General features: G+C 33.3%; 3 protein-coding genes across 3 annotated transcripts; all 3 read left to right on the top strand.

The window, feature by feature from the left end:
• The first annotated feature begins 4,465 nt into the window (after positions 1-4,465).
• LOC106779817 (probable acyl-activating enzyme 18, peroxisomal) lies at positions 4,466-11,831 on the top strand. Its single transcript, XM_014668021.2, has 14 exons — positions 4,466-5,026; positions 5,102-5,231; positions 5,314-5,573; positions 5,870-6,071; positions 6,933-6,973; positions 8,027-8,161; positions 8,325-8,398; positions 8,481-8,701; positions 9,569-9,663; positions 9,735-9,951; positions 10,171-10,296; positions 10,717-10,815; positions 11,121-11,327; positions 11,454-11,831. The coding sequence occupies exons 1-14, from the start codon at positions 4,740-4,742 to the stop codon at positions 11,565-11,567; spliced, it is 2,208 nt and encodes a 735-aa protein (XP_014523507.1). The 5' UTR covers positions 4,466-4,739; the 3' UTR covers positions 11,568-11,831.
• Positions 11,832-12,701: 870 nt separating this feature from the next.
• Positions 12,702-15,692, top strand: LOC106779788 (thioredoxin-like fold domain-containing protein MRL7, chloroplastic). Its single transcript, XM_014667982.2, has 5 exons — positions 12,702-12,894; positions 13,050-13,939; positions 14,798-14,882; positions 15,105-15,216; positions 15,346-15,692. Exons 2-5 carry the CDS (start codon positions 13,128-13,130, stop codon positions 15,447-15,449), a joined length of 1,113 nt encoding a protein of 370 aa, XP_014523468.1. The 5' UTR covers positions 12,702-12,894; positions 13,050-13,127; the 3' UTR covers positions 15,450-15,692.
• Positions 15,693-19,855: 4,163 nt separating this feature from the next.
• Positions 19,856-23,013, top strand: LOC106779825 (mitochondrial dicarboxylate/tricarboxylate transporter DTC). Its single transcript, XM_014668032.2, has 6 exons — positions 19,856-20,158; positions 20,324-20,407; positions 20,684-20,745; positions 20,859-21,220; positions 22,324-22,538; positions 22,635-23,013. Exons 1-6 carry the CDS (start codon positions 20,033-20,035, stop codon positions 22,689-22,691), a joined length of 906 nt encoding a protein of 301 aa, XP_014523518.1. The 5' UTR covers positions 19,856-20,032; the 3' UTR covers positions 22,692-23,013.
• Positions 23,014-23,870: the final 857 nt, after the last annotated feature.

The raw sequence follows: 23,870 nt of genomic DNA, 5'->3' as shown, positions 1-23,870 counted from the left end.
TAAAGTCAATAATTATGAATTTATTATGAATTCTGTACACTTTAATTTTATTAATTAAAGTCAATAATTATGAATTTATTATGAATTCTGTACACGGCATAACTAACCCAATTAATTCAGATTATTATTGTTCATTGTTTACGTTTCTGTTCAACATTGGACCTGCAGCCCAAATAGTTAGTCGAATCCAAAATTGTCAGCTCAGCCCCAATCTGTCAGTCCCAAACCACAACCCAATGCTAGTCTGCAAGCCCAGCAGTCCAACACAACTTGCCACTGCAACCCTAGCTGCAACCACCACCACGCCACTCGCTCGACTCCGACCACCATCACGGAACACAGCAATCGCAAGCATCAGAACCCCAAAATAATTTTTCCTAATTCAAACCCTAACCTTTTCAATCGGAATCCTAAGCCCCAAAGTTAACGAAACCCAGACCTGCAGAGAAAATAAAAAACCAACCCAAATGCTAAAACGCAGACTCGGAAGAGGAGGAAAAGAAGAATAAGGCCTCCATCCTTGCGCCGCGAAAAGTCGCCACTACAACACACGCCGTCACGAAGGAAATACCACGCCCTCAACGCGCCTCTACCATGCAGTCGCCGCCCCCTCACTGATATCGCCGCGCCAGCGATGCTCCCATCCAGGTTGGTTACCCACGAGAAAGAGAGAAGAGATAAACAGGAGTTTGAACCCTCAAGGAATCCACCGCGGCAAGACATCCTCGCCGCGCCTCTCCGTGCTCTCGCCACCAAAGATGCATCTGCTGCGTTGAAGAGAAAGGCAGTAGCCTGAAGCTTCTAGGTTTTTCGTGATGAAGAAAAAGCAACAGAAAAAGGGCGGAATGAGGGCAACCTGCGTGGCCCTTCGAAAAGAAATGGGCTGGACCCTTAATTTTGGTTCAAGCCCAATTCAAAACAGAAAGAGAAAGAAAATAACACTGTGGACTTACACAAACAATTAACTTGGTTGTTGATACTAACCCTAATTCCCATTAATCCCCATTAACCTCTCATTAAAGAATCTCCGAACCCTAATTTTTATCTTAATTGTAATTAATTGAACCTTTTGATGTGAATTCTTATAAAATTTAATTTTGTGAATTCTCATAGAATTCATTTTTGTAGAATTCAATTGCTTGAATTCAAAATTATATTATATTAACATAATAATACAATGCAATTTATTTATAATTAAATCATCAATCAAAATTTCAAAGATCACTCTATCACATCAAAAATATTCAATCAGTATTCAATTAAATTAACCACCATTTAAATGCAAAGATAGTTTTTCATAATCATAAAAGATGATAGTTTTTCATAATCATAAAAGATACTCAAGAAAGTTTACACATTCATCATACAATAAAGGAAAAGTAAGCTTCCCATACCTTAGCTAATTAAAAGAATAAGCTTTCACCCCTTCTTCTACAGACTCTCTTTTCTTTCAGTCTCTCTATCTAATGCTTTCTTTTTCCTTTACTCACAAAAATAACGTAACTTTTTTTTTTATGTTTTCCATTCTTTATAATTAAAATTTAAAGTAACTGTTCTTCCTAAAATCTTTCACCCACTATTCCTAAAATCTCTCAACCACTTATTTTAAAAACACAACTGCTATATCTTTTATTTATTATCTTTTTTTTTATTTAATGTATGCCTTTACTTCCTATACCCCTATTTATAATATTTGCACCACAATTACAAAAATGGAAAAGACATTTTTGCCCTTAGGCCTACATATCTACTAGCAAGCCAACACATCACATTACAATAACATAATAAAATCTAGAATTTTCTCGGGTCTTACAGATGTCCACATCCGTTAGTGAACTTATATCTATTTGAGCTTCAACTCCTAGAGTCAACTCCGACTGTGGACAAATTGAGTAGTAATTGATCTTCAATTGAAGCAAGAAAGGTTGCACCAGTCACTGTAGAAGACCCAAAAGATAGACAAAGAAAATCACAAAAAGTAACACATTTAAATTTGTTTGAAAAGTAAAATACAGTGATTTGAAAGCTAATGAATGAAGTTGTAACCACAAGCATTTGAAGGCGAGAAATTTAGTGCAGATTTGAAATGGACACCAACCTGAAAAGAAATCAAGGGGTGTTTGTTGAGGATATATGGCAATGTGAGGAGGGGCCAGCTTGGTGGTTGAGATTACCCTCCATTGCCATTCTCGAACTTCTCTTTCAAGTATTATACTCATTAAATAAATTACCTTTTATATTTCTAAAAACAAAAACAAATTAAAAAATCAAATCGAAGTCACCCCTCGCTGCCAATTGGTGCTTCTGCGAGGAAAACATGCTCTCCGTCGAAGTCATCGATAACGGACTCGCCACCCTTGCCGCCGGCTGTCCCAACCTTCGCTGTCTCCACGTCATTGGCGTCAGCCAGATGGGGCTGTTGAGCGTCGCGGGGGAGTGTCCCACTCTGGAGGAACTCGAACTGCAGTGGTGATTCAAAAGCTTTGGGAGATGGGGCTGAGGAGGTGGAACTGTGAGCAGACAGTAAAGTAGGTTAAAAAAGTTAAAAAGGGTAAAAAAGGTAAAAAAAAAGAAGGTATTTTTGTAATAAAAAAATAATTGGAAAAAATTGGGGAGGTGGAGGCCAGGAAGGGGAGGTGGAGGGAGCAACATTCCTAAGTGACTAACCTGTGGTCGGTCAGATCTATCCGTATTGACAACTCTTACTGCACCCACAGGGACTCCCAACAAAAGGAACCAAACCAAAATGTGCGAAAACCTTGCTACTGTTTGTCGCATTGTCCTTATACATTGTAGGAAGACCTTTTTCTTTTTTTAAAAAAAAACATATATACTTAAAAATATTTTCTCCTTTTTTGAATTTAAAATATAGAAACAAATAAAAAGGAAAAACAGTGATAATAAAATAAATAAATAAAAACACAATAAAACAAAAAAAAAGTAAAATAATAAATGTGAAAATAAAAATAATAAATAAAGGAGAAGAAAACAAATAAATAAAGACACGATGAAATAAAAGAGTAGAAGTAAAGATGGAAGATAATAAGAAAAAAATAAAATAAAATAAAAAACTCTTTCATTAAAAGATAATAATAAATTTATGTGAAGTTTATCTCTACATTTTTATTATTTTATTTTATTTTATTATCTTTTTATTTATCTATTTGATGAAATCGAGTATTGATAATAGGATTATGTTGACTTGACTAGAATTGAGTTCAAAGTCACTAGGCTAGATCTTGGATTTAAGGTGATTTGGTTTCACCTTTTGATTATTAATCTTGACCTTCAACTTGGGTCAATTTGTTTCAACTTTTAATTAGGGCCGACTTGTAATGAACTCTAGTTTGGGCCAATTTGATTGGACTTCTAATCCATGTCATCTTAGTTAAACCTTTGGTTCAAGCTAACTGAACCAGATATCCAACTCGAGCCAACTCAACTCTATCTTCAACTTGAACTGACTTGACTCAACCTTTGATTCAGGCCAACTTGGTTTGATTTCGGTTTGAAATGACTCGGTTCACGTTCCAACTCAAGATGACTTGGTTTAACCTTTGGTCTAGATTAACTTGGCTTGACATTTAACTCAAACTAATTCAACTCCACTTTTATATCATATAAACTTAACTTTTTCAACTGAACTGACTTGACTTAACTTTTGTGAATTGACTTTAAGTTGTTTTATCAACTTGACTCAACTTAATTGTTAGTTGATTTTGGATTTTCGAAATATATAAAAAAAATCCAATTTAAATTTGATCTAAATCTATTTAGGAAAATTGGACTTAAAATCCCATAACTAGGAAAATGACTATTAAGTCCCTGCGAGGTCTCCTAGATAGAATCCTGAGTCTCATACCTAACAAATATTTGAAAGGAGGGTTTGAGCAAATTGAAATTTGTGCTCAAAATATAATATTTTTATTTTAATAAAAAGCATTCTCTAATATATAGGTTTAAACCTCTTTTTGGTTCCTAAGTTATAAGCGGATGTTCAGTTTAGTCCTCGTTTTTAAAAATGTAAATCTTTGGTCCATAAGTTATAAAAAATGTATCAAATGAGTCATTTTTTGACTTGAAATACTGTTTTTGGTTGTTTCTTAACAACTGCTACATCTTTAGATTGCTCTGATTTGTTTCTTAATAATAACAACACCTTAGATTACTCTTTGTACTTTGACCATGAACATAAAAAAAGACTCATTTGATACATTTTTTATAACTTAGGAACCAAAGGTTTACATTTTTAAAAGCGGAGACTAAACTGAACATCCACTCATAACTTAAGGACCAAAAAGGTTTAAACCTAATATATATACTATGTTAGTTATGTAATTTTAATATTTATAATATATATTTAGTCAATCAGTTTAATTAATAATTTTGTACTGACTTATTTACCTAGCACGAGTACATCTACCGTTAACTCACCCTCTCGGTAGGTATAATAAACAGATCACGTGGTCAAGTAAAGTTGGTGGTGCCTCATCCCTATTTTGATTTTTCTCCCACAAACATGACCTTTCATCACCTCGAATCACCTCAAAAAAGAAAACCTGTCAGGGAGATGGTGTGAAGGTGGTCCAAGCTTGGTAGCTGTTTAGATAACGTGGTTAATACAGAGTTTGAATTGTTAGGTGGTTGAAGATACGCATGATCCACTTGGATCACCTCAACCTCAAGAACTCAACAACACCTCTGCAAGTTTTCATTAAAGTTCCAGTTTTGAAAGAGAGATGGTGAAGAGTGTGAGGGAATTGGAAGTGGGAGACTTCCTGAATGCAGGGTTGACAGTAGCAGAAGCCAATCAACTGTACCGTCTTTTGAGGGATATTCTGTCTCAGTGTCTCTCCGACACCGACAACGACAACCAACCCTCACTCATATGGCGCCACCTTGTCACTCGAAAACTGCTGAAACCATCCTTTCCACACTCATTGCATCATCTTCTCTATCACTCTGTTTATCACTCTGCCTTCCACACTCAACATGCTTCCCTCCCTCTCTATTGGTTTCCTTCCCTGTAAGTCTTTCTCTTCTTACCTATCACACTTATTATCACACTACAATCTCCACTCACTTCTCTTCTTCTTTTCAGGGACAACTCCAAACGCACCAACCTTGGCCGTTTCATGGAAACTCACGCCCCTCAACTCTTAGGACCTTCCTACAAAGACCCTATTTCCAGTTATCGCCTCTTTCACAACTTTTCTGTTCAACACCCTCAGGCAAGCAACCCAACTTCTCTTTTTCTATTCAGACATCACATCTCTTCTTTTCTTTCTTTGTTAATTCTCATTGTCAATGCAGCTCTACTGGTCCCTTCTTCTCAAGGAACTTTCTGTCTCCTTTGTTGAACCTCCCAAGTGTATTTTAGATACTTCTGACCCTTCTAGACATGGAGGCACCTGGCTTCCCGGTTCTGTCCTCAACATTGCTGATTGCTGCCTGCAACCCAGTTCTCATCCCCACAAACCAGATGACAGTTTAGCCATCGTTTGGAGAGATGAAGCTTTTCATGATTCCGAGGTTAACCGTATCACGCTTAAACAACTCCGACAACAAGTAATGTAAGCCTTTTCAGCTCACACTCTTGCTTTTGGACCAAAGTTGTGTTATTCAATATAGGGAGTCGGATTTCTTGACTTCTTTGATTTTAGTTCAATCGCTATTTTTCAGTTGCACCAGTACATTTAATTTTTGTACTTTTGATCAGGAAAGTTTGTGTAAATGAGTGTGAATTTGGTATTCTTTGTTTCCACTCTTTTTCTACTTTAATCAGACTTTTCTGTCTTTGCTTCTTCTCCTTTTCGTATTTAGAATTAAAGTAATAATTTTTTTCATGTCTTTGCCGTATTATTTCCAGGATGGTAGCTAAAGCAATAGATGCCACATTCTCAAAGGGAGATGCAATAGCAATTGACATGCAAATGACAGCAAATGCCGTAATAATCTATTTAGCTATTGTCCTAGCAGGATGCGTTGTAGTCTCAATAGCTGATAGTTTTGCACCAAAAGAGATTGCAACTCGCCTTCGTGTTTCCAAAGCAAAGGGTATCTTCACACAGGTGATGTTTCAATTATAAAGCTACTGTTGATTGAAATGAGAGTATTCAATATTTGGAATTGTCTCTATTCTTTTTCACTCACGGATTTGTGCAAATTAGAATGTGAGGCAATGGTAACATTACCAAATCTTTATATGTTAGAGAATAAACCCTGACCTTTCGAGTCCCCTTGGAAGCTTAACCTGCTATTATTAGTCATTTCTTGAAGGCTTCAAATTTTCAAACCAAATTTCTTAATGCCTGGAACTGCACGTAAATATTATCTTTAGAAATGCATCACTGTTGTTAAAATCTTATATTGAATTTTTCGTTGAGTAACCGATATCAACAAGTATTACATATTCTTTTATAAATCGAGACTGTTCTTGAATAATAAATTGCTGAAGTTTCCATACACCAAACAAATCGAAGGCTAATAAATTGCATATATCAGAAGCTTTGAATTTATAGGCATTGGATTGGACAAGATACAAGCACTCATACGATCAACTTTTGATAGATACCTATCACTACAGCCTATGTGAACGAGGAGAAATTAAAGGGAAAGGTAATGGCTTAACAATTGATATGAAAAAGAGAAGTGAGAGAAAAGGGTATATGCATGGGGGATTTTTATTAATTTGTTAGTGCTAGGCAACTGACAAAGGGTAGAGGAAGAGGGAGCATTGAGGAAGGTATGAAGTCTGTTAAAAGCAGGATAGAGTTCAGTGGAAAGAGTGAAACTTGGGGAGGTTAGTCCGTTGAAGTTCTAGCCTATTTCCTGTAATGTTGTGTTTCTTATTTCATTTTTTACAATCTCTGGTTGAATTCCCATTATTTGTAACATATTAACATTGTTACTCAACTTTATTTTGTTCTCAGGATTTCATCGCCAGAGGTGGCAGGAAATTCCCTTTATACAGGTAAATACATGTTGTCATTGTATCGATAGCTGCCTTTTTATCAGTTTCAATCTTGGGTTCTTTCCTTGGTCTTAAAGCAATAGTGAATGATTTCAAAGCTTAAATTCTTTAATAGTTGATAACATATAACCTGTGCAGATACAACTATGGGATTCCAAGCATAAAAAAATTTGTTCTTCACATGATGATAGGATAATTTCATGCAAACAAATTAGATACTATTTCTACTAATCCATATTTCAGTAAGAATATGAATGACAGAAGACATGACTACAATGACTGCCAGATCACTCCAATTATTGCAGACTTGCATTATAGAACTCAGTAAACTGGTATCTATATGCGTTTTCAGAACCCTTTTTTGGTATATGTCATTGGCACAAGTAGTACCAGAAATGAATGGTTTCACCAATGAATTTCTTTTTCAGTTATAAAGGCAAAATTCAAATGAATCTAAGTTTTAATAATTCTTCTTCACATCTCCTATTCAGCAAATGCTAACTTAAGATTCTATCACACAAATCCCTTTCTCCTTCCGTTCTTGACGAATATGTAGTATTACATCTAATATCTTCCAAATCCTTCTTGAATTAGTTCAACATATTGCAACATGTTCTCTGATAGTTGTTGTTGTCCTGGTGCTAGTTTAAATCACTAAATTATATCTAAAGGACCTCTTTATCAGTAACAAAATTAGTTAGCTCACTAGAGTGAAGTGTGCCAAAGATAGAAGCCAAATCTCCCTTAACTTAGTTCGTATTAACATATAGGATATAATTTTAATGACCAGCTTTTTAAAAATAAATAATTTCCTCACTATGTTAAAAATTGTTTAGAAGTGAAAGTACTAATGCTGCTCTTGGGGCCGCAAAGTTTGCATTCTACATGCTTATTTTCTGACTTATACTGATTTTAATGATCCTTCTCGTTTTACTTTGCTGTCCTAACCTTGTAGGCAGTGTTCAAGTTTGAATGTCTGTTAAATAGATTTATGGCAGTTCTTTAAGCACATAAAAGCCACTGGAAGCCTCATTCTGATATTTCCTCATGCAGTCGGGTCATTGAGGCAGCTGCATGTAAAGTTATTGTGCTACCTGTGCTGGGTGATGATGTAGGAGTTCAATTAAGGGAACAAGATTTATCATGGAAAGGTTTTATCTCTTCTGCAAATCAGACTCAGAACTCCAGGTAATCCAAACTTCAATTTGTTCATTAAACAATATCGGAATCTAAGCAAATGATCATTCTTTTAACCAAAATTATCACTTCTAAAGGAGAGTGAGAAAGAGAGATGGACAAGATGCATTTTTTTCACGAGCTTTGTCTAACCTTAACATTTGACTCTTGGCAGGTCAGATTATTATTCCCCAAGCTATCAATCAGTTGATTCTATCACTAATATACTATTCTCTTCTGGAACCACGGGTAAAGATCCTCCCTCAGAGTGTATCAGATAGAGACTACTACCGTTATAGTGATTTTGTGGTTGTATTTTGGCTTTCATCAGGGGACCCAAAAGCTATTCCTTGGACTCAACTTGCACCAATACGAAGTGCTGCTGATGGATGGGCTGCCATTGATGTTCAAGCTGGAGATGTCTACTGTTGGCCTACAAATTTAGGATGGGTTATGGGACCAACAATATTGTATCAGTGTTTTCTACTTGGTGCAACTTTGGCTTTGTACCATGGGTCTCCTCAAGACCGTAATTTTGGAAAATTTGTTCAGGTAAATCCCCCAAATCAAACCTTTTATCTAGTAAAGTTTAATTTAATATTTTTTATAGTATTAATTATTTTTTAGTGTCTAAACTTTGACGCAAAATTAGAATTGATTTTGTTGGAAACTTTGATATATTTTAGTTTTCAAACTTAAAAAATGAACGGATATAGTCTTTTTCACTCAATTATGGTAAAAAACATTTCAAACTCGTTTTCTAGTTGATATTGAAACGGGAAGGTACCAAAGAGTGTAAAAAACTCAAATGTTAGCGCGTTTGACACGTAAAAAAAAGTTGATGTAATTGGTTAAAATGACTATATCCATTTATTATTTAAAGTTTGTGAACCAGAATGTATCAAAGTTTTTGGACAGAGAGGAATTCTAATTTTGCATCAAAATTCAAGGACTAAAAATATATTTAACTCTTATTATTTTAATAACCTTAAAGGTCGTGACCTTATTATTTTAATAACCTTAAAGGTTGTGACCGTAAACAAAGTTGTCATCCTTCCTCATGGTTCCGCCCTATGTGTCAAGGTAGAAGAGGGAAGCAACCTATATTACTAGCATCTTTTTCAGTGAATCAACTAACAAATGGATCTGATTGAGTTCTAGGTGAAATCTATACTAATTAAGTAAAGAAAGGAAATTACCTTTTTTTCAGATGGAAAGATTCTCACTGTTAGAATTTAGCTCAACCAAAAACGGAGTTGGATAAAATCAGAACATGGCTTAGGTCAAATAATAGTACAACAATGAAAGTGAAAGCGTCATCATAATTGCAACGGTAGATTATGCATTGTATTCTGCTTCAATAGAATGTGATACATTACGTCAAAGAACAACCTTATTTATTAAACTACAATCATCCAGGATGCAGGTGTTACCATTTTGGGAACCGTTCCAAGCTTAGTAAAAACTTGGAAGAATACAAATTGTATGGAGGGCTTGGATTGGACAAAGATAAAGTAATATTTTTCACTACTGTAAATAATCAAGCTTTACTAAGAAAAATGAACTGAACTATAGTTCTGTGCAGAACATTTTGTTCCACTGGAGAAACATCAAATGTTGATGATGATCTATGGCTTTCTTCAAAAGCCTATTACAGCCCAATTGTTGAATTGTGTGGAGGCACTGAGCTTGCGTCTAGCTATATTGCAGGAAGTCCTCTTCAACCTCAAGCTTTTGGAGCATTTAGCACAGCATCAATGACAACTGGTTTTGTCATTTTTGACGAAAATGGAGTTCCATATGTAAGAAAATTTACTGGATAGTTTAAGTTCGATATCTGGGTGAAACTTTGTTGTCTGCACATTTCTCTCTTCACTTGTTTTGAAATTCTATATTCCTCTCAATTAGTCTGGTTGCATTTTCACTAGCAGATGTCCAAACATAATAGCTAACCTGTCTATGGCTTAGACAAATTATATTTTTGGTTTTCTAATATTTGATCTCTTTGACTAATATGACAGCCAGATGATGTTGCTTGTGTTGGGGAAGTGGGCTTATTTCCCCTCTCTCTGGGAGCATCTGACAGAATTCTTAATGCTGATCATGAGAAGGTTTACTTTAAGGGAATGCCCATTTATAAAGGAAAGGTATGTTGAAAATCTCACATCAATTAGAGATAAGATCAATTTAAATAAATGCAAACTTCATTTTATAATTCGGTTTTATGAAATTAAATTAGGCTTAAAATCTACTTTTCAACAAGGTATTTCATATGTGAAGAATTTCATCATATACCATTTTTTCTCTTATCCGCAAATAAAATCTAGTGAAGAGTGAAAATATAGAAATATCTTGCATTCTGTATTTCGGATGTATAGTTGGTGGCCAAACGCCCGTGAAAGCTTTGGGTGTCCAAAAATATTGTAATCAGTAAATCCGCATTAAGTATTTTCAAATAACCCCTTTTTTTGTGAACTACATAATAATATAAACTATGTTTGTAATTTTAACTGTCGTGTTCTAAATTTATGGTATTGATGGAGATATCGTTGTAAATTTATTAACAGGTTCTTAGGAGACATGGAGATATAATCAGGAGAACAGTTGATGGATATATTGTTGTACAAGGGAGGGCTGATGACACCATGAATCTTGGTGGAATAAAGGTACTGTTACATGGAGAAAGCTGAATTAGAAATTAATCAGCAATTTCAAAGATTCTGATCTGATAGTAGTCACAGATATCAACCAGGGAAGCAATAGAAGAACACATCTTGTATGACCAAAGGAAAAATGGAAGAGTGTAGGAAAAAAAAGACTTCCATCATAGTTTCGATATGCACTATCTTCATTACTTAGTTAGAATGTGACACTCTGTCTGGATTATAGATATATCAAATTCTTAAAGTTGCATGATTATTGCTATTTTCTATTGTTGGAGTCACTATTTTAACTTGAAATTTACATGCAGACAAGTTCTGTAGAAATTGAGCGTGTCTGTGATAGGGCTGATGAATGCATTTTGGAGACAGCTGCAGTAGGTGTGGCATCTACAAATGGAGGCCCAGAACAGCTTGTTATATTTGTTGTTTTAAAGAAAGGATACAATTCCACTGCAGAAACTCTGAAGATGAAATTCACTAAAGCTATTCAAAGCAACCTTAACCCTTTGTTTAAGGTCTGACACCTTGTTAGTTACAAACAATTGTCAATTGATTGTGGTTTAGTAATCTGAAAACTAGCTTGAATTGAGCTCATAAAGTTAACTGATTTAGCATGCACAAACTTTTTCATTACATTACAGGTAACTCTCGTTAAAATTGTGCCAGAGTTTCCTCGAACATCTTCCAACAAGATCCTGAGGAGAGTACTGAGGGATCAAATGAAGCAAGAGCTATCAGTTCAGAGCAGACTTTAGTGAATCAATTTTCTCACAAGACCAGAACAGACACCAACCTTCATGATGGACAATCCTCGGAATTGGAAGCATGAAGAAATCACTTTAATATAGCGTAGATAAGAAAATAAGTACCTGTGGTTGGTGAGAGTATAAAAAGTATATGAATATAGATATTTTATACAACCATTCAATAAGTAAATATGGTAGTAGAATTACAACCATTCAATGCTGTGTACGCAATTCACCTTTATATGATAAAATAAAGTCTCTGATTAAGATACATGACTTTACCATCATGAAATAATTTTCATTATCTTACACTTTGCAATATTTCTACATTGATTTTTTCATATGCATACTTTTAAAGGACACAGTTTTGATTGAATAATTGAAGAAAGATGTTACTGACAAACTAGGTAATTCTAATAGATAAAGATATTAAAAGTTTTTGTGTAACTATAAAATATCTATTTTAATAATTAGAAAATGAATCTAGTTCAAATTTACTAGATTGAACGTTTATAGTAATTGACATGTTAATGATAAAGCCATATATTTAAAATATGCTATTTCATGTTTACATTTCTTTTTTTCTTGTAAATGTAAGATTGAATTAATTTTCTATTGAGCTCTAACGTGAATGATTTTATATTTAGAACTTTTATATATTTAAACAATGTAAAACTTTATATTTGGATGAATTGGGAAAATTTGTTTTATTTTCTTAGTATTTAGTTGACATAAAATCATGATTTATTTTAAAAATATGAAGAATTGAGAGAAATGTTAAAAAAGTAACTAAAGAAATATTAAATTATATAAAATGTTTTATTATTTTTAAAAAATATATAGAATATTATTAACAATAGTTACTATTAAAAGAAATTTTTAATATTAAAATTGTCTAAGATTGATCCAAAATTAATAATATCACGAGAAATTGAATGTGACATATTATATATTGAAACTTAAATGTTGAAATTACTTAAAAATATAATTTTGCAACGAAAAATCAGATTAATAATTTATACTATCTGAGTTTTTTTTTTTTTTTTTCATTTCTAAATCGCTTTTGCAATTTAAAATAACAATAACTTATCTTTTTACCACTGATATTTTTACATTGTACTTAAGGTTGAATCGATTTGAATTTATCTTTACTTGATGTGTAGCTTTTGGGGCTTTTCCTCATCTTCTCTGTTCATGAGCCAAAAGTTTTGCGGGAAGTGACAGAGTGAAGACGAGATAAAAAAAACCTAGCTTTCTTCGTTTGAGATATCCCTTACTTACAATTTTTCGAAGCTTTAATTCAATCATTTTCCCGCGTTTCGAACCCCAAACCACAGTAAGTAAGGCTTGGTTTACTTGGATTTTGGGTTATCATGTGTGTTTTTACTCTTGAACACCAACTATTTGATAAAAGAATCCAACCATTTCTTTAAATTAATGTTACTCTGTTTACTTTCTCCGCAATGATTCTGACACTTTTTTCCTTTGTAGCACTCTGCTAAACAGGGAAAGACTCTTGATTCAAGATAGATAGATGTATTTCCATTGACAACGTTGCAAGTCACTAAAATGCTGCTTCTTCAAACTGTTGTCTCTCCTAGACGCTTTTCACCTTTTTGTGATGCCACTTTACATCCATTATCATCACTTAGTATTAAGAATCCTATGTTGGAAGGTACTCACAGTTTTTCTCATTACTCCCCTGTATCTAACCGCCGCATTGTAAAGTCTATTTCATGCTCTGGTTCTACAAAGTCTCATCCTAAACCCGAGTCTGAGCCCGAACGCGAAACTGGCTCGAACCATAGAGCAAGGCCTAAGGCAAGAAGCAGAAGTGGACAACCTAAAGATGTGGTATCCAACAATGATGCTAAAAATTCTGCAGACACATTCCCCACAACGATTCCAAGGAAGCCAAGGCGTGGACGCCGAAGTGAAGCTGTGGCAGTGGAAGATATGGTGCGTGATACGCTCGAGCGCACTTTTGCAACGATTCAGCAACAAAACGAGGATTCTTTGGATAATTATGAAAATATAATGAAGGAGAGGGACGGTGACAATTCTGAAAATGAGAGTGGTGATAGTGACGATGATAATGATGAGAAAGGGGAAGATGGTGGTGAAGGTACAGGAAAAAAGATGGTGATTGAGGAAGAAAGTAAAACCTGGCCATTGGATGCAGATGTTGGGTGGGGAGTAAGAGCTTCTGAGTATTTTGAGAAGCATCCAATTAAGAATGTGGTGGGAGAAGATGGGTGTCAAATAGACTGGGAAGGGGAGATTGATGACAACTGGGTGCAGGAGATTAACTGTTTGGAATGGGAGAGTTTTGCTTTCCATCCCAGCCCATTGATTGTCCTTGTCTTTGAACGTTATAACAGGTAATTTTCACCGTTCTGTGTTTCCTTTTGGGGACTCTGCATGGATTTGCTCAACTAAAGAATAATAGTACTATTAGTTACTGGTAAATGTTAATACCTAATGCAAGAGAGGGATGGAACAACAACTGGTGATACTTAATGAAATGGTTAAAACCTCTCAACTAGCAGTCATATGCCAAGAAAATAAAATGAACAAGGGAGAAAAATGAATCAAACTTCTTGCATAAGTTAGGTTCCTTCTCTAACTTCTTTTTAAGTAATGATAAACCTACTAGAGCTTAGCGCCTTTACTTCCCATAGAAGAAAGCATGTGGGAACATGGGATGGGGCAAATTGCTTGTTTGTTAACTTTGGATACTTTTTTTTCATATGCCTTAGAATTGGGGCCAAAGAAAACTTATCATCATATCATTTGATTTTTTTTTCTCCTCGTCTGCAAGTGTGAAAGTCAAAATTAGCTTTCGTTCGTAAGTGAGAAACTGGTTTATCCATTCTTAGTTTATAATTTTGGTTATCTTGTCTCTCAGGAAAATTCTTCTTTGAAATGATTTTTTTTTTCTTTTCTGGAAATGGTTTGCTATACCTACTTCTTTTAACATGTCATTTCTTCACATAAGATAACTGTCGTTTATATGGAAGCTCGTGATAACGCGCATGAGTGTGGGAATGTATAACAAAATTTATTAGAAAAGAATTTCCTGTTACAATTATTTCAATTAAATATTTTCTTTTGTATGTTAAAATTTCAATATATGAAAATGTCACATCCCCATATATAATGAATGATATGTTGGTAATGTTAGGTATTTATAGCTAAATGTAGCCTTCAGATTAGCATTTGAATTTGTTAATCCACAGGGCAACTGACAACTGGAAAAACTTGAAAGAGCTGGAGAAAGCAGTGAAGGTATACTGGAAAGCGAAAAATAAGTTGCCTCCTCGGGTATGGTGTTTTCCTTTCCGTTAAAACTTCATTTTCATCTTTTTAGGCATGCATAAAATGAAAGACAGTGTTACTTTTAATCAATTAAAATCTTCCTTCTGACTATCGACTTGTTTGATTTATAGAATTATGTTTTCTGCCATTTATCCCTATGCAAAAGTTAGAAGTGATAACCTCACTTTTTTTTAGTAATATTTAACATATTGAATTTCCTTTTTATAGGCTGTTAAGATAGATATCAATATCGAGAGAGATTTGGCTTCCGCTCTGAAAGTTAAAGAATGCCCCCAAATTTTGTTCTTACGGGGTAACAGGGTTGTGTACAGGGAGAAAGGTGAGACCTTTGATCTCTCTCCTCACTTTTTTTGTGTGAACCAGAGTTTTGTTTGGTTGGTACCCAAGGTATTCACATTCTTTGTCTAGGTTCTTTTACAATGACGCACTGTTACTTGTCCCTTTGCAGAACTCAGAACTGCAGATGAGCTGGTTCAGATGATTGCATTTTTCTATTACAATGCAAAGAAGCCTGCGTGGATAGATGATAAGGCCTTGTTTTATCTTCATTAATATTCACGAATGCCAGCCTGAAGATTGTGTCTTGGTAAGAAAAAAAAAATTGTAGCAACTGTCTGTGTACAAAAATATAGAAGCAGAAAACAATCGGGCACAACCAAATTTAGAAATCTTATGTAAAACAGTAAGCATTAGAATCTTTTTTATAGGATTTTGTTGTGTGTGTAATTCTTTAAGATTTCACTTTTGTTGACACTTCTTACAGTATCTAGTATTTTGCTACCCTTGTGAGAAGTATTTTTTGTGTGTGCTAATATTTGTAAAACATTATATTATATATATATATATATATATATATATATATATATATATATATAATTTTAAAGTACATGGTGGACAAATGAAAGAATTTTATGTTGGTCATAATTCATTGAAAGAATTTTATGGTTATTCACGAGGAGTGTTGAACTCTAGGCCAGCCCCGCACAGTGGTCACAATCATTCTGTCCTCTTGGTTTCCAAGCTTAAAAAGCAACCAAACAAGGAGTGCCTCATTTGTTTGGATTCTATTCTAAGCAGCTTTTAAAGAAACATACAAAATTATTCTCTTTCTTTTACGCCAATTTTCGTCAAAAACTAGTCTTAGACAGTAAGTTAAAATCGGAAAACAATTCGATCTTTCAGTACCTATTTTACTCTTCCTATTCATTCGCAACAAACTCAAAAATTTTCGCTTTCAATTAGTTAATAATATTATTAGTATGGGCATTAAAAAATATAAATTCAAACATAAAAAAGTATTGTCATGCTGCCCCTCGAGATCCAAACATAAATAAGATAGCTTTTCATTCTCTTTAAACCTTAAACAAATGAATAAAAAGTTGTAAGATGGTAATTAAAGAGGAAGTTTTTGACAATTAAAAAGAGAGTGTGAAGGAGACAAAAGTTTGATGTGATAATGGGCGTTGAAGGACAAACCCAAAGGAAGAGTTTCCACAAATTTTATATCCAGTGCAGCAACAACCATTTCCACAAGTTGACATCTCTTATAGAATCACACGTCCTCGTGTGGAGCACCAACATTGCATAATGGATTCCTGGAATCTCCATTCTCAATTCTCTAAACTGCCCTTCTTTTGTTCCTTATTTTACTCTTCTAATGCTTACCCTATTGCTGTTCACATGATTATTGTCAAAGTCCTTTTAGAGGTGGTTATTATAAAAGCTAAATAAACTTAGCACATGCAAATGGGAAGCCACATTGGCAATATTTAATCAATATTTAAGGTTTTATGACAATCAAATGATAAGGATTCCACCTCCATGGAGTATGGAGGGACATGTCCTCAAAGTGCTACCATGGTCCTTCCTCACTTTTTCATACTTTCTATTCCATTTCTTTGCAATATTCCAAAGAAAGCAATCACCCTCATTTCACAACCAAAGGATGGAACAAAGATTACATCATGATAGTTGAACCGTGATACAAACTATGAATATTAAGATTCATAAACATTTTAAAACTATAACATATAAGACATAGAAACATGTAAAGATGTAATTAATAATAACAATCAAATTCAAAAAAGGTGATTGTAAAGTGAACATATTAGAATAATGTTATCATGGTTGGATTGGACTCTATGACCCAACTCTTTTGTTAAGTCTAGCCTCAAAGATAATAAGAATAAATGTAGAAAATGTAATCCTTAAATAATAATTAATTTTACATAGAAAATATAACGAAAAATTATAAAAAAAAATAAATATATACTGATTTAAATAATATTAAGAATGTTTTATAAAGAGAATGAAATTAAAAAAAATCAAATAATTAATTTTACATAAAAGAATATTTTATAACACTTATATATTAATTTAAATAATAGTTAATTTTTTTCTTAAAAGATAATATTATTTTTTAGAGAAAAAAAGAACAAAATAAATTTTGATAAGATTAAAGTTACCACTGAAAGAATAGAGAAAGAAATGAAAAGGTGTTTTACATCTTAAAATATTACTATGCATCCTTTTCATTCAATTCATCTTCTCATATTCATCTTTTCATCTTCTTATAGTTTCACTTTCTTCTTTTGAACCATCTTCTGGTCTTATCTTCTTCTTTTGGACTTATCTTTTTCCACCTCCCGGGTTCATCTTCTCCCTTCTCACTAATATTATTCATTTTTTCGTCTTCTATTTACAATACAACCAAATTGCACAATTCAATTTCATTTTCAATATAAAAGAAAAGTGAATATTTTCATGATTCGTATAAGGAGATGAATCACAACATATCACATAGTTTGTATTGTGAATTGTATAATACTTAATGGATTACACCAAAATCATTAAACATCCCTAAGATCTTTAGCTAAAGTGTTATAGATAACAATGATACAACTATAATATTTTCTTAAGAGGTTATATGTATATATAATCACTTAGACTTAATAAAACAACAACCTAAAACTTATGACTTTGAGAATCAATATCTATCTAGGAAAACAATATCCTAGAGAATTACCAAAACTACCTTGTCTAATATCATAACACCTGCCCACTTTTTTTTTTTGGTTTTTTAGTCATTTGTTGTTCTCACTTCTTCTTCCACTTAAATTTCTCCCTCCTTTTTTTTCTTCAACTTGTACTTTCCTTATCCTTCATCTTCTTATTCGGTCGCCATGACCTTGATAGATGGGTTGGATGCACTGGATTCCAAAATCTATGAACATGGCCTTCAGTCTTTGGTCATGTTTATATTTATGAAATTGCAAAATTCAAGTAACTATAAAGTTTCTTTTTTTACTGTGACCATGTTTATGACTTGACAATGGCAAGAATGGACTGACTGACTAGAATGGACAGGTTGACGGGATGGTCAGGATCTCCTTGAGTGGATGACCAGGATGGAAGAGCTTATGGGATGGACGAGTTGGGTGATCTCACCGGACTAGCCTAGATGGTCAGAATGGACGAAATTGACAGACTGATTTATTTAACTGCATTGGCATGATTGTCGGGATAGATTGGATAGATGAACTGTCTCAGATGGATAGGCTAATGAGATGACCAGAATCGACCTGGATGGTTAGATGGATAAGATGACCGGGTTGGACTGAGTTGGACTAAGTTGGCTTGGATAGTCGAGATAGATAAATTGATGAGATAACCAAATTGGATGAATTGATTGAGATAGATGAACTTATTAATAGCTACATTCAAATAAATAAATAAATATTTTTTAAATTATTTTTCTAAAGAAATAATTTAAAAAAAATAATTTTTAAACTATTCATTATAAAATATAATAGTTTTCTTAGCCTTTTTAAGGTGTAATAAGTTGAAATTCTGATCATAAAAATAAGTATTATTTTTTTAATCACCTGTTGGTATGCTTAGTAGAAAAATCAACAAAATTATTTAAAATCAATATGCTAAAGTTAGTCTTTGAAAAGGCATAATTACTTTTTTAAGTTTTTGGAAAATAATTCGCAGAAATTAATCTGAAAAGAATATTGATTTTTATAACAGTGACACCTGATCAATGAATTTGCTGGAAATAAGACATGGATGATTTTTTGAATATGTCCGTTTTTATTGTTATATTAAATCCCTAATATCAAAGATAAAAAAAAGGGCTACAAATTTGTTTCTTCTTTGCAATGAATTTTGACGGGCGAGTGAAGGAATAGGAGAAGGAAAAATCATGTTTTCCACTTACTAGGTTAGGGTCCATACATTTTATTTTCTTCCAGGAACAAAATGAGAGTATATAATTTTTTTAAAGATTTATATTTACTTGGAACAAATATAACTGTTTTTTAATTTTTTTTATATCTTGAAAAATTAATAAAAATTTGTATTAGATTGAGGGAACCATTCGTAAAATCATTAATAGTTTTAAAAATAATTATTTTTATATTAAGTTGTAAAAGAAATTATTTTTAAAAAGGTATATTGATATATTTTATTTTTTTAATTATCATTTTAATAAAAAGTTTTAATTTCTTTAAACTATTAATGGTTAAGAGGTGTTTGATATCTGATAATGATTATATAAAAAAATATTTATTTTTATTATTAAAAAAAAATTAAAGATATATCTAATTACTTTAACTATTAAAAAAAGTTACATTAATGATCCTTTTCTCTTTACTTTCTTGTTGGGTTACTTTTGTATCTTATGTTCCTTTCATTACTCCATTTCCACTGCCTCATAGAAAACCTAATTGATATTTTAATATATAATTTTAACAGGTAGAAAGATTACATTATATATTTATTACTCCATAGAAAAAATAAACAAATAAGGAACATCGATTTCATTGATGGAAAAGTAGTTTCGTAAATTAGAGGGAAGTGGAAGGTCAATAACGTATTAACAATGTAAGAAAAAGAAGAAGAAACGAATACCACATAAACGTTGTTCTCTCGTTTGTTGCCGAAAAATACTAAGAAAGAAGTTTGCAATTGCAAATTGGAATATATAAATATTTCGCGTACTCAACAGTGTGATTTCTCTCTCTTGGACACGATCCATACCTAACCATTCAGCTCTCAGAGCACCACTCACTCACTTCTTTCTCGTTCTCCCTATTCTTCTTCTTCGCTGAATCCCTTTTTTCCTAACAACAATGGGAGACGAGAAGAAGCCCAAGGCTCCTGTTTCTGGCGTCTGGTCTACCATCAAGCCTTTCGTCAATGGCGGTACTGCCGGCATGCTCGCTACCTGCGTCATTCAGCCCATCGATATGATCAAGGTGACGTCAAGTTTTCACCTTTATGCGCTTTTGCACTTGATTCCCCCGAATGCTCTTCTGGGTGTCTCCGATTCTCGTTGTTAGATTCAGATCTGTGGCCTTTTGTGCACGATCTCTTTTTATGTGTTACGGGTTTTGATTGGTTTGATGGGTTTGGTGGTGTAGGTGAGGATTCAACTGGGGCAAGGATCGGCTGCGCAGGTTACTTCCAACATGCTCAAGAATGAGGGAGTTGCTGCCTTTTATAAGGTTTTTGATTTTGTTCCCATGTTCTTGTTGTTGAGGGGTTGTTTTTCCATTTTATCAAATTATGGATATTTACTCGATTGGTGGGATGATTTCGGCTTTGGGTTTGGTGATGATTCTAATGTGGGAGGCTTGTGTTGTTGATATTAGTATGGCTAAGCGTCGTTTCTTGTGTTTCTTTCCATTTTTTTTGTTTACCTGCTATAGATCTGCTAGTGGAAGTGGATTTTGCATATGTGTTGTTATCTAGTGGTGTCTAAACCGAATCACTTTATGTAGGGTCTATCTGCTGGATTACTCAGGCAGGCTACATACACCACTGCTCGTCTTGGATCGTTTAAGTGAGTCGTTTGTGACTTTAAGATCTAAATGAAAAAAAATGTAGTTTTTTAGTTTTTGTTGTTGAGGTTTTGTTGTATTCCTTGCATTCTTTAATGACTTTATTGGTTTTTAGAATCTTGACAAACAAAGCAATTGAGGCTAATGAGGGAAAGCCCCTGCCACTGTATCAGAAAGCTCTGTGTGGGCTCACTGCTGGTGCTATCGGAGCAACTGTGGGTAGTCCAGCAGATTTGGCACTCATTCGGATGCAGGCTGATGCAACTTTACCGGCTGCTCAGCGCCGTAATTACACAAATGCTTTCCAGGCACTCTATCGAATTGGTGCTGATGAAGGGATTTTGGCACTTTGGAAAGGTGCCGGACCTACTGTTGTAAGAGCCATGGCATTGAACATGGGGATGCTTGCATCCTATGATCAAAGTGTTGAATTTTTCAGAGATTCTGTTGGTCTTGGTGAAGCTGCTACCGTGCTAGGTAAGAAACCATATTACTATTGTCATGTAATTTTATTTGATATTTTTGGCTATAGCTTTATTTCTTATGATAGAATATGAAATACTTTGTAAAACATGATATAAAGGTCAAATTACACCTTTCTAAAGATTTTGTGCTACTTATTTATGGTGCAGATTGTTTAAGATTTTCTCTTGATGTTTCAAAAGTCTATACCTTTCTTCCATTTACTCCTTAACAAAATGATTTAGTCAAACCTTACAATATAGTCCAGTCGTCTTCCAAATCTACTATCATTATGGATTTGCTAAAATTCCAAAAGTTGCCAACAGATGCAGTAGTTGGTGGGCCTCGGCTAATGTTTACTGTAGCAGTGTTTTGCTATCTAAAATTTGATTTCCCTGGAGCACATTTAAAAGCGATTGTCTCGTCAGCACATTTCTGTTGTCTATAAGTTTGTCTCCCCTGTGCACCCACTTAAAGATAACAAATAGGATGAGAAAACTTTTCTCAGCTGTTTCTGTTTTTTTAAACGATTTTGAAACAATTTTCATAACATGCCCATAATGTTTCCTTGTTCTGTTTTCTATTATTTAGGAACTAAATTTGTTGACAACTCTTGGATTTTTAATGTCAGCTTCTAGTATACTTTGGAAGACAATGTCAGTGCATATATTTTTTATGAGTTTGTGCTATTCATGCTAAGTAAAAAAGAGAGCAATTGCTACATTTCTGTATGTAGTTACCAAAGTAATTCACTCTTTTGAAACTAAACACAATTTATGACTTGATTTAAGGTTTAATGCTCATTCATTTTCAGTCCACATTTCCTTCTGTATATATGGGTTAGAGGTGTATCATCCTGTTTTGAAGCATTAAGGTGGATTCATGTTGCAACTTGCGTGTATTTAAATATGATTCTCGGGCACTTGCATTTCTGTTGCCGCCCTTGCACAATTCCCAAGCTCATATTTTGCTTGTTTCTTCTTTCTGCATTGAATTTGTAGTTTTGATACAAATTCGGAGTCTTGGTTTTTACTGTTGTAGGATATTGAAACACAGGTTAAAAAAGCTGCCAAAGATTTTATTCTCACTGTTGCCAACTAACAATTGTTCATCTGTAGGTGCAAGTTCCGTTTCTGGATTCTTTGCAGCAGCTTGCAGTTTGCCATTTGACTATGTGAAGACCCAGATTCAGAAGATGCAACCTGATGCTGATGGAAAATATCCATACACCGGATCTCTTGATTGTGCTGCCAAAACCTTCAAAGCTGGAGGACCTTTCAAATTTTACACTGGATTCCCTGTCTATTGTATTAGGATTGCTCCTCATGTCATGGTAATGTTCTCTTCTGTCACATGTTACGTTTACTATGGTTGAACAAGTTTAGGAGTTTATGTTTGTGATATATGATTGTATTAACTGGTTATGCAGATGACATGGATCTTCCTGAACCAGATTCAGAAATTGGAGAAAAGCTACGGGTTGTAGTTCTTGATGCATTTTGTGTTGAATTCAAGCTTTGAGCATTGAATAATTTGTTGGCAGCTAAACACCAATAGAGCTGATCATTTTTTAAGTTTATGAAGCAAGGGATTTGCATACAAAACATTGTATTAGTGATACATCATAGAATTGGATGCGGCTTTAGCAGAGTAGTACAATTCCATTTTTAGCATTGAGAAAAACTTGTGGAGATATCTAAACCTAGAATAAGCACTCTATATCTCACACACCCTCTCATCCAAGTTTTGTAATTTCATTCAACTTGTGCAACTATTTTTTTCAACTACGTCTTTTCTAATTTCTTGCAGCTTTTTCCTTTATTATTTTTATTTTCTTACTGTCTTGTTTGCCATAATTACTGGCTAAGAAATCAATAAATAATATATATATTTTTTATATTCAACCCAATTTTGAAAATGCATTGAAAATTAAAGTGAAAAGTGTGGTTTTCTTTATGACATTGAGTTTTGGTTAAGGTAAAATTATTGAATATATTTTTTGTGAGATTGATCTTTAATTTTAAATATCTTTATTTCCTTTTATAGGTTTTTAAATGGTTGAATTTTTTTATTAAGTTCTTTTTAATGGTTGACTTCTCAATCGATAGTTATCGTTGGGCTTTATGTTTAAAATGTATTAAGTTAAATCCTTTTAATTGGTAGAAGGTTTCATCCTCCACCTCCAAGTGCTTCATCCTGCACCTTCAAATTTTTAAACAATGGCTAAATTACCCCTAATTAAGAATATTTTAATATTTATTTAGAAAAAGTAAAAATAGTCAAAGATGTCAGTGCACAGATATTATTGACACGCTTATATTTGTCTATTTATCTTTCACATTTAAAAATACTCTTAGAATCTCATTCCTACTCCTTTTCTTGTTAGTGTCTTCATTCTTCCTCTCTATTTAAATAAATTTTATTTATTTTAAATGAAATAATATTAACTATTTTAAATTCTCTGTTTTAATAATTTTATTTATTTTTAATTATTTTAAATTTTTTGTTATAGTTTTTTTAAATATTCTGTTATTATAATTTTAAATTTTGTTTTATTTTTTTAAATATTATGTTATTATAATTTTAAATTTTTTGTTTTAATTATTTTAAACGTTCTCATATAATTATTTATAAAATTTAGTTTTAATTTTTTTAATTTATACTT

Source organism: Vigna radiata, unplaced genomic scaffold (assembly GCF_000741045.1).
Source record: "Vigna radiata var. radiata cultivar VC1973A unplaced genomic scaffold, Vradiata_ver6 scaffold_161, whole genome shotgun sequence".
Classification (NCBI taxonomy): domain Eukaryota; kingdom Viridiplantae; phylum Streptophyta; class Magnoliopsida; order Fabales; family Fabaceae; genus Vigna; species Vigna radiata.
Note: the sequence above shows the minus strand (reverse complement) of the source record. Positions and strands in the feature narration are given on the sequence as shown.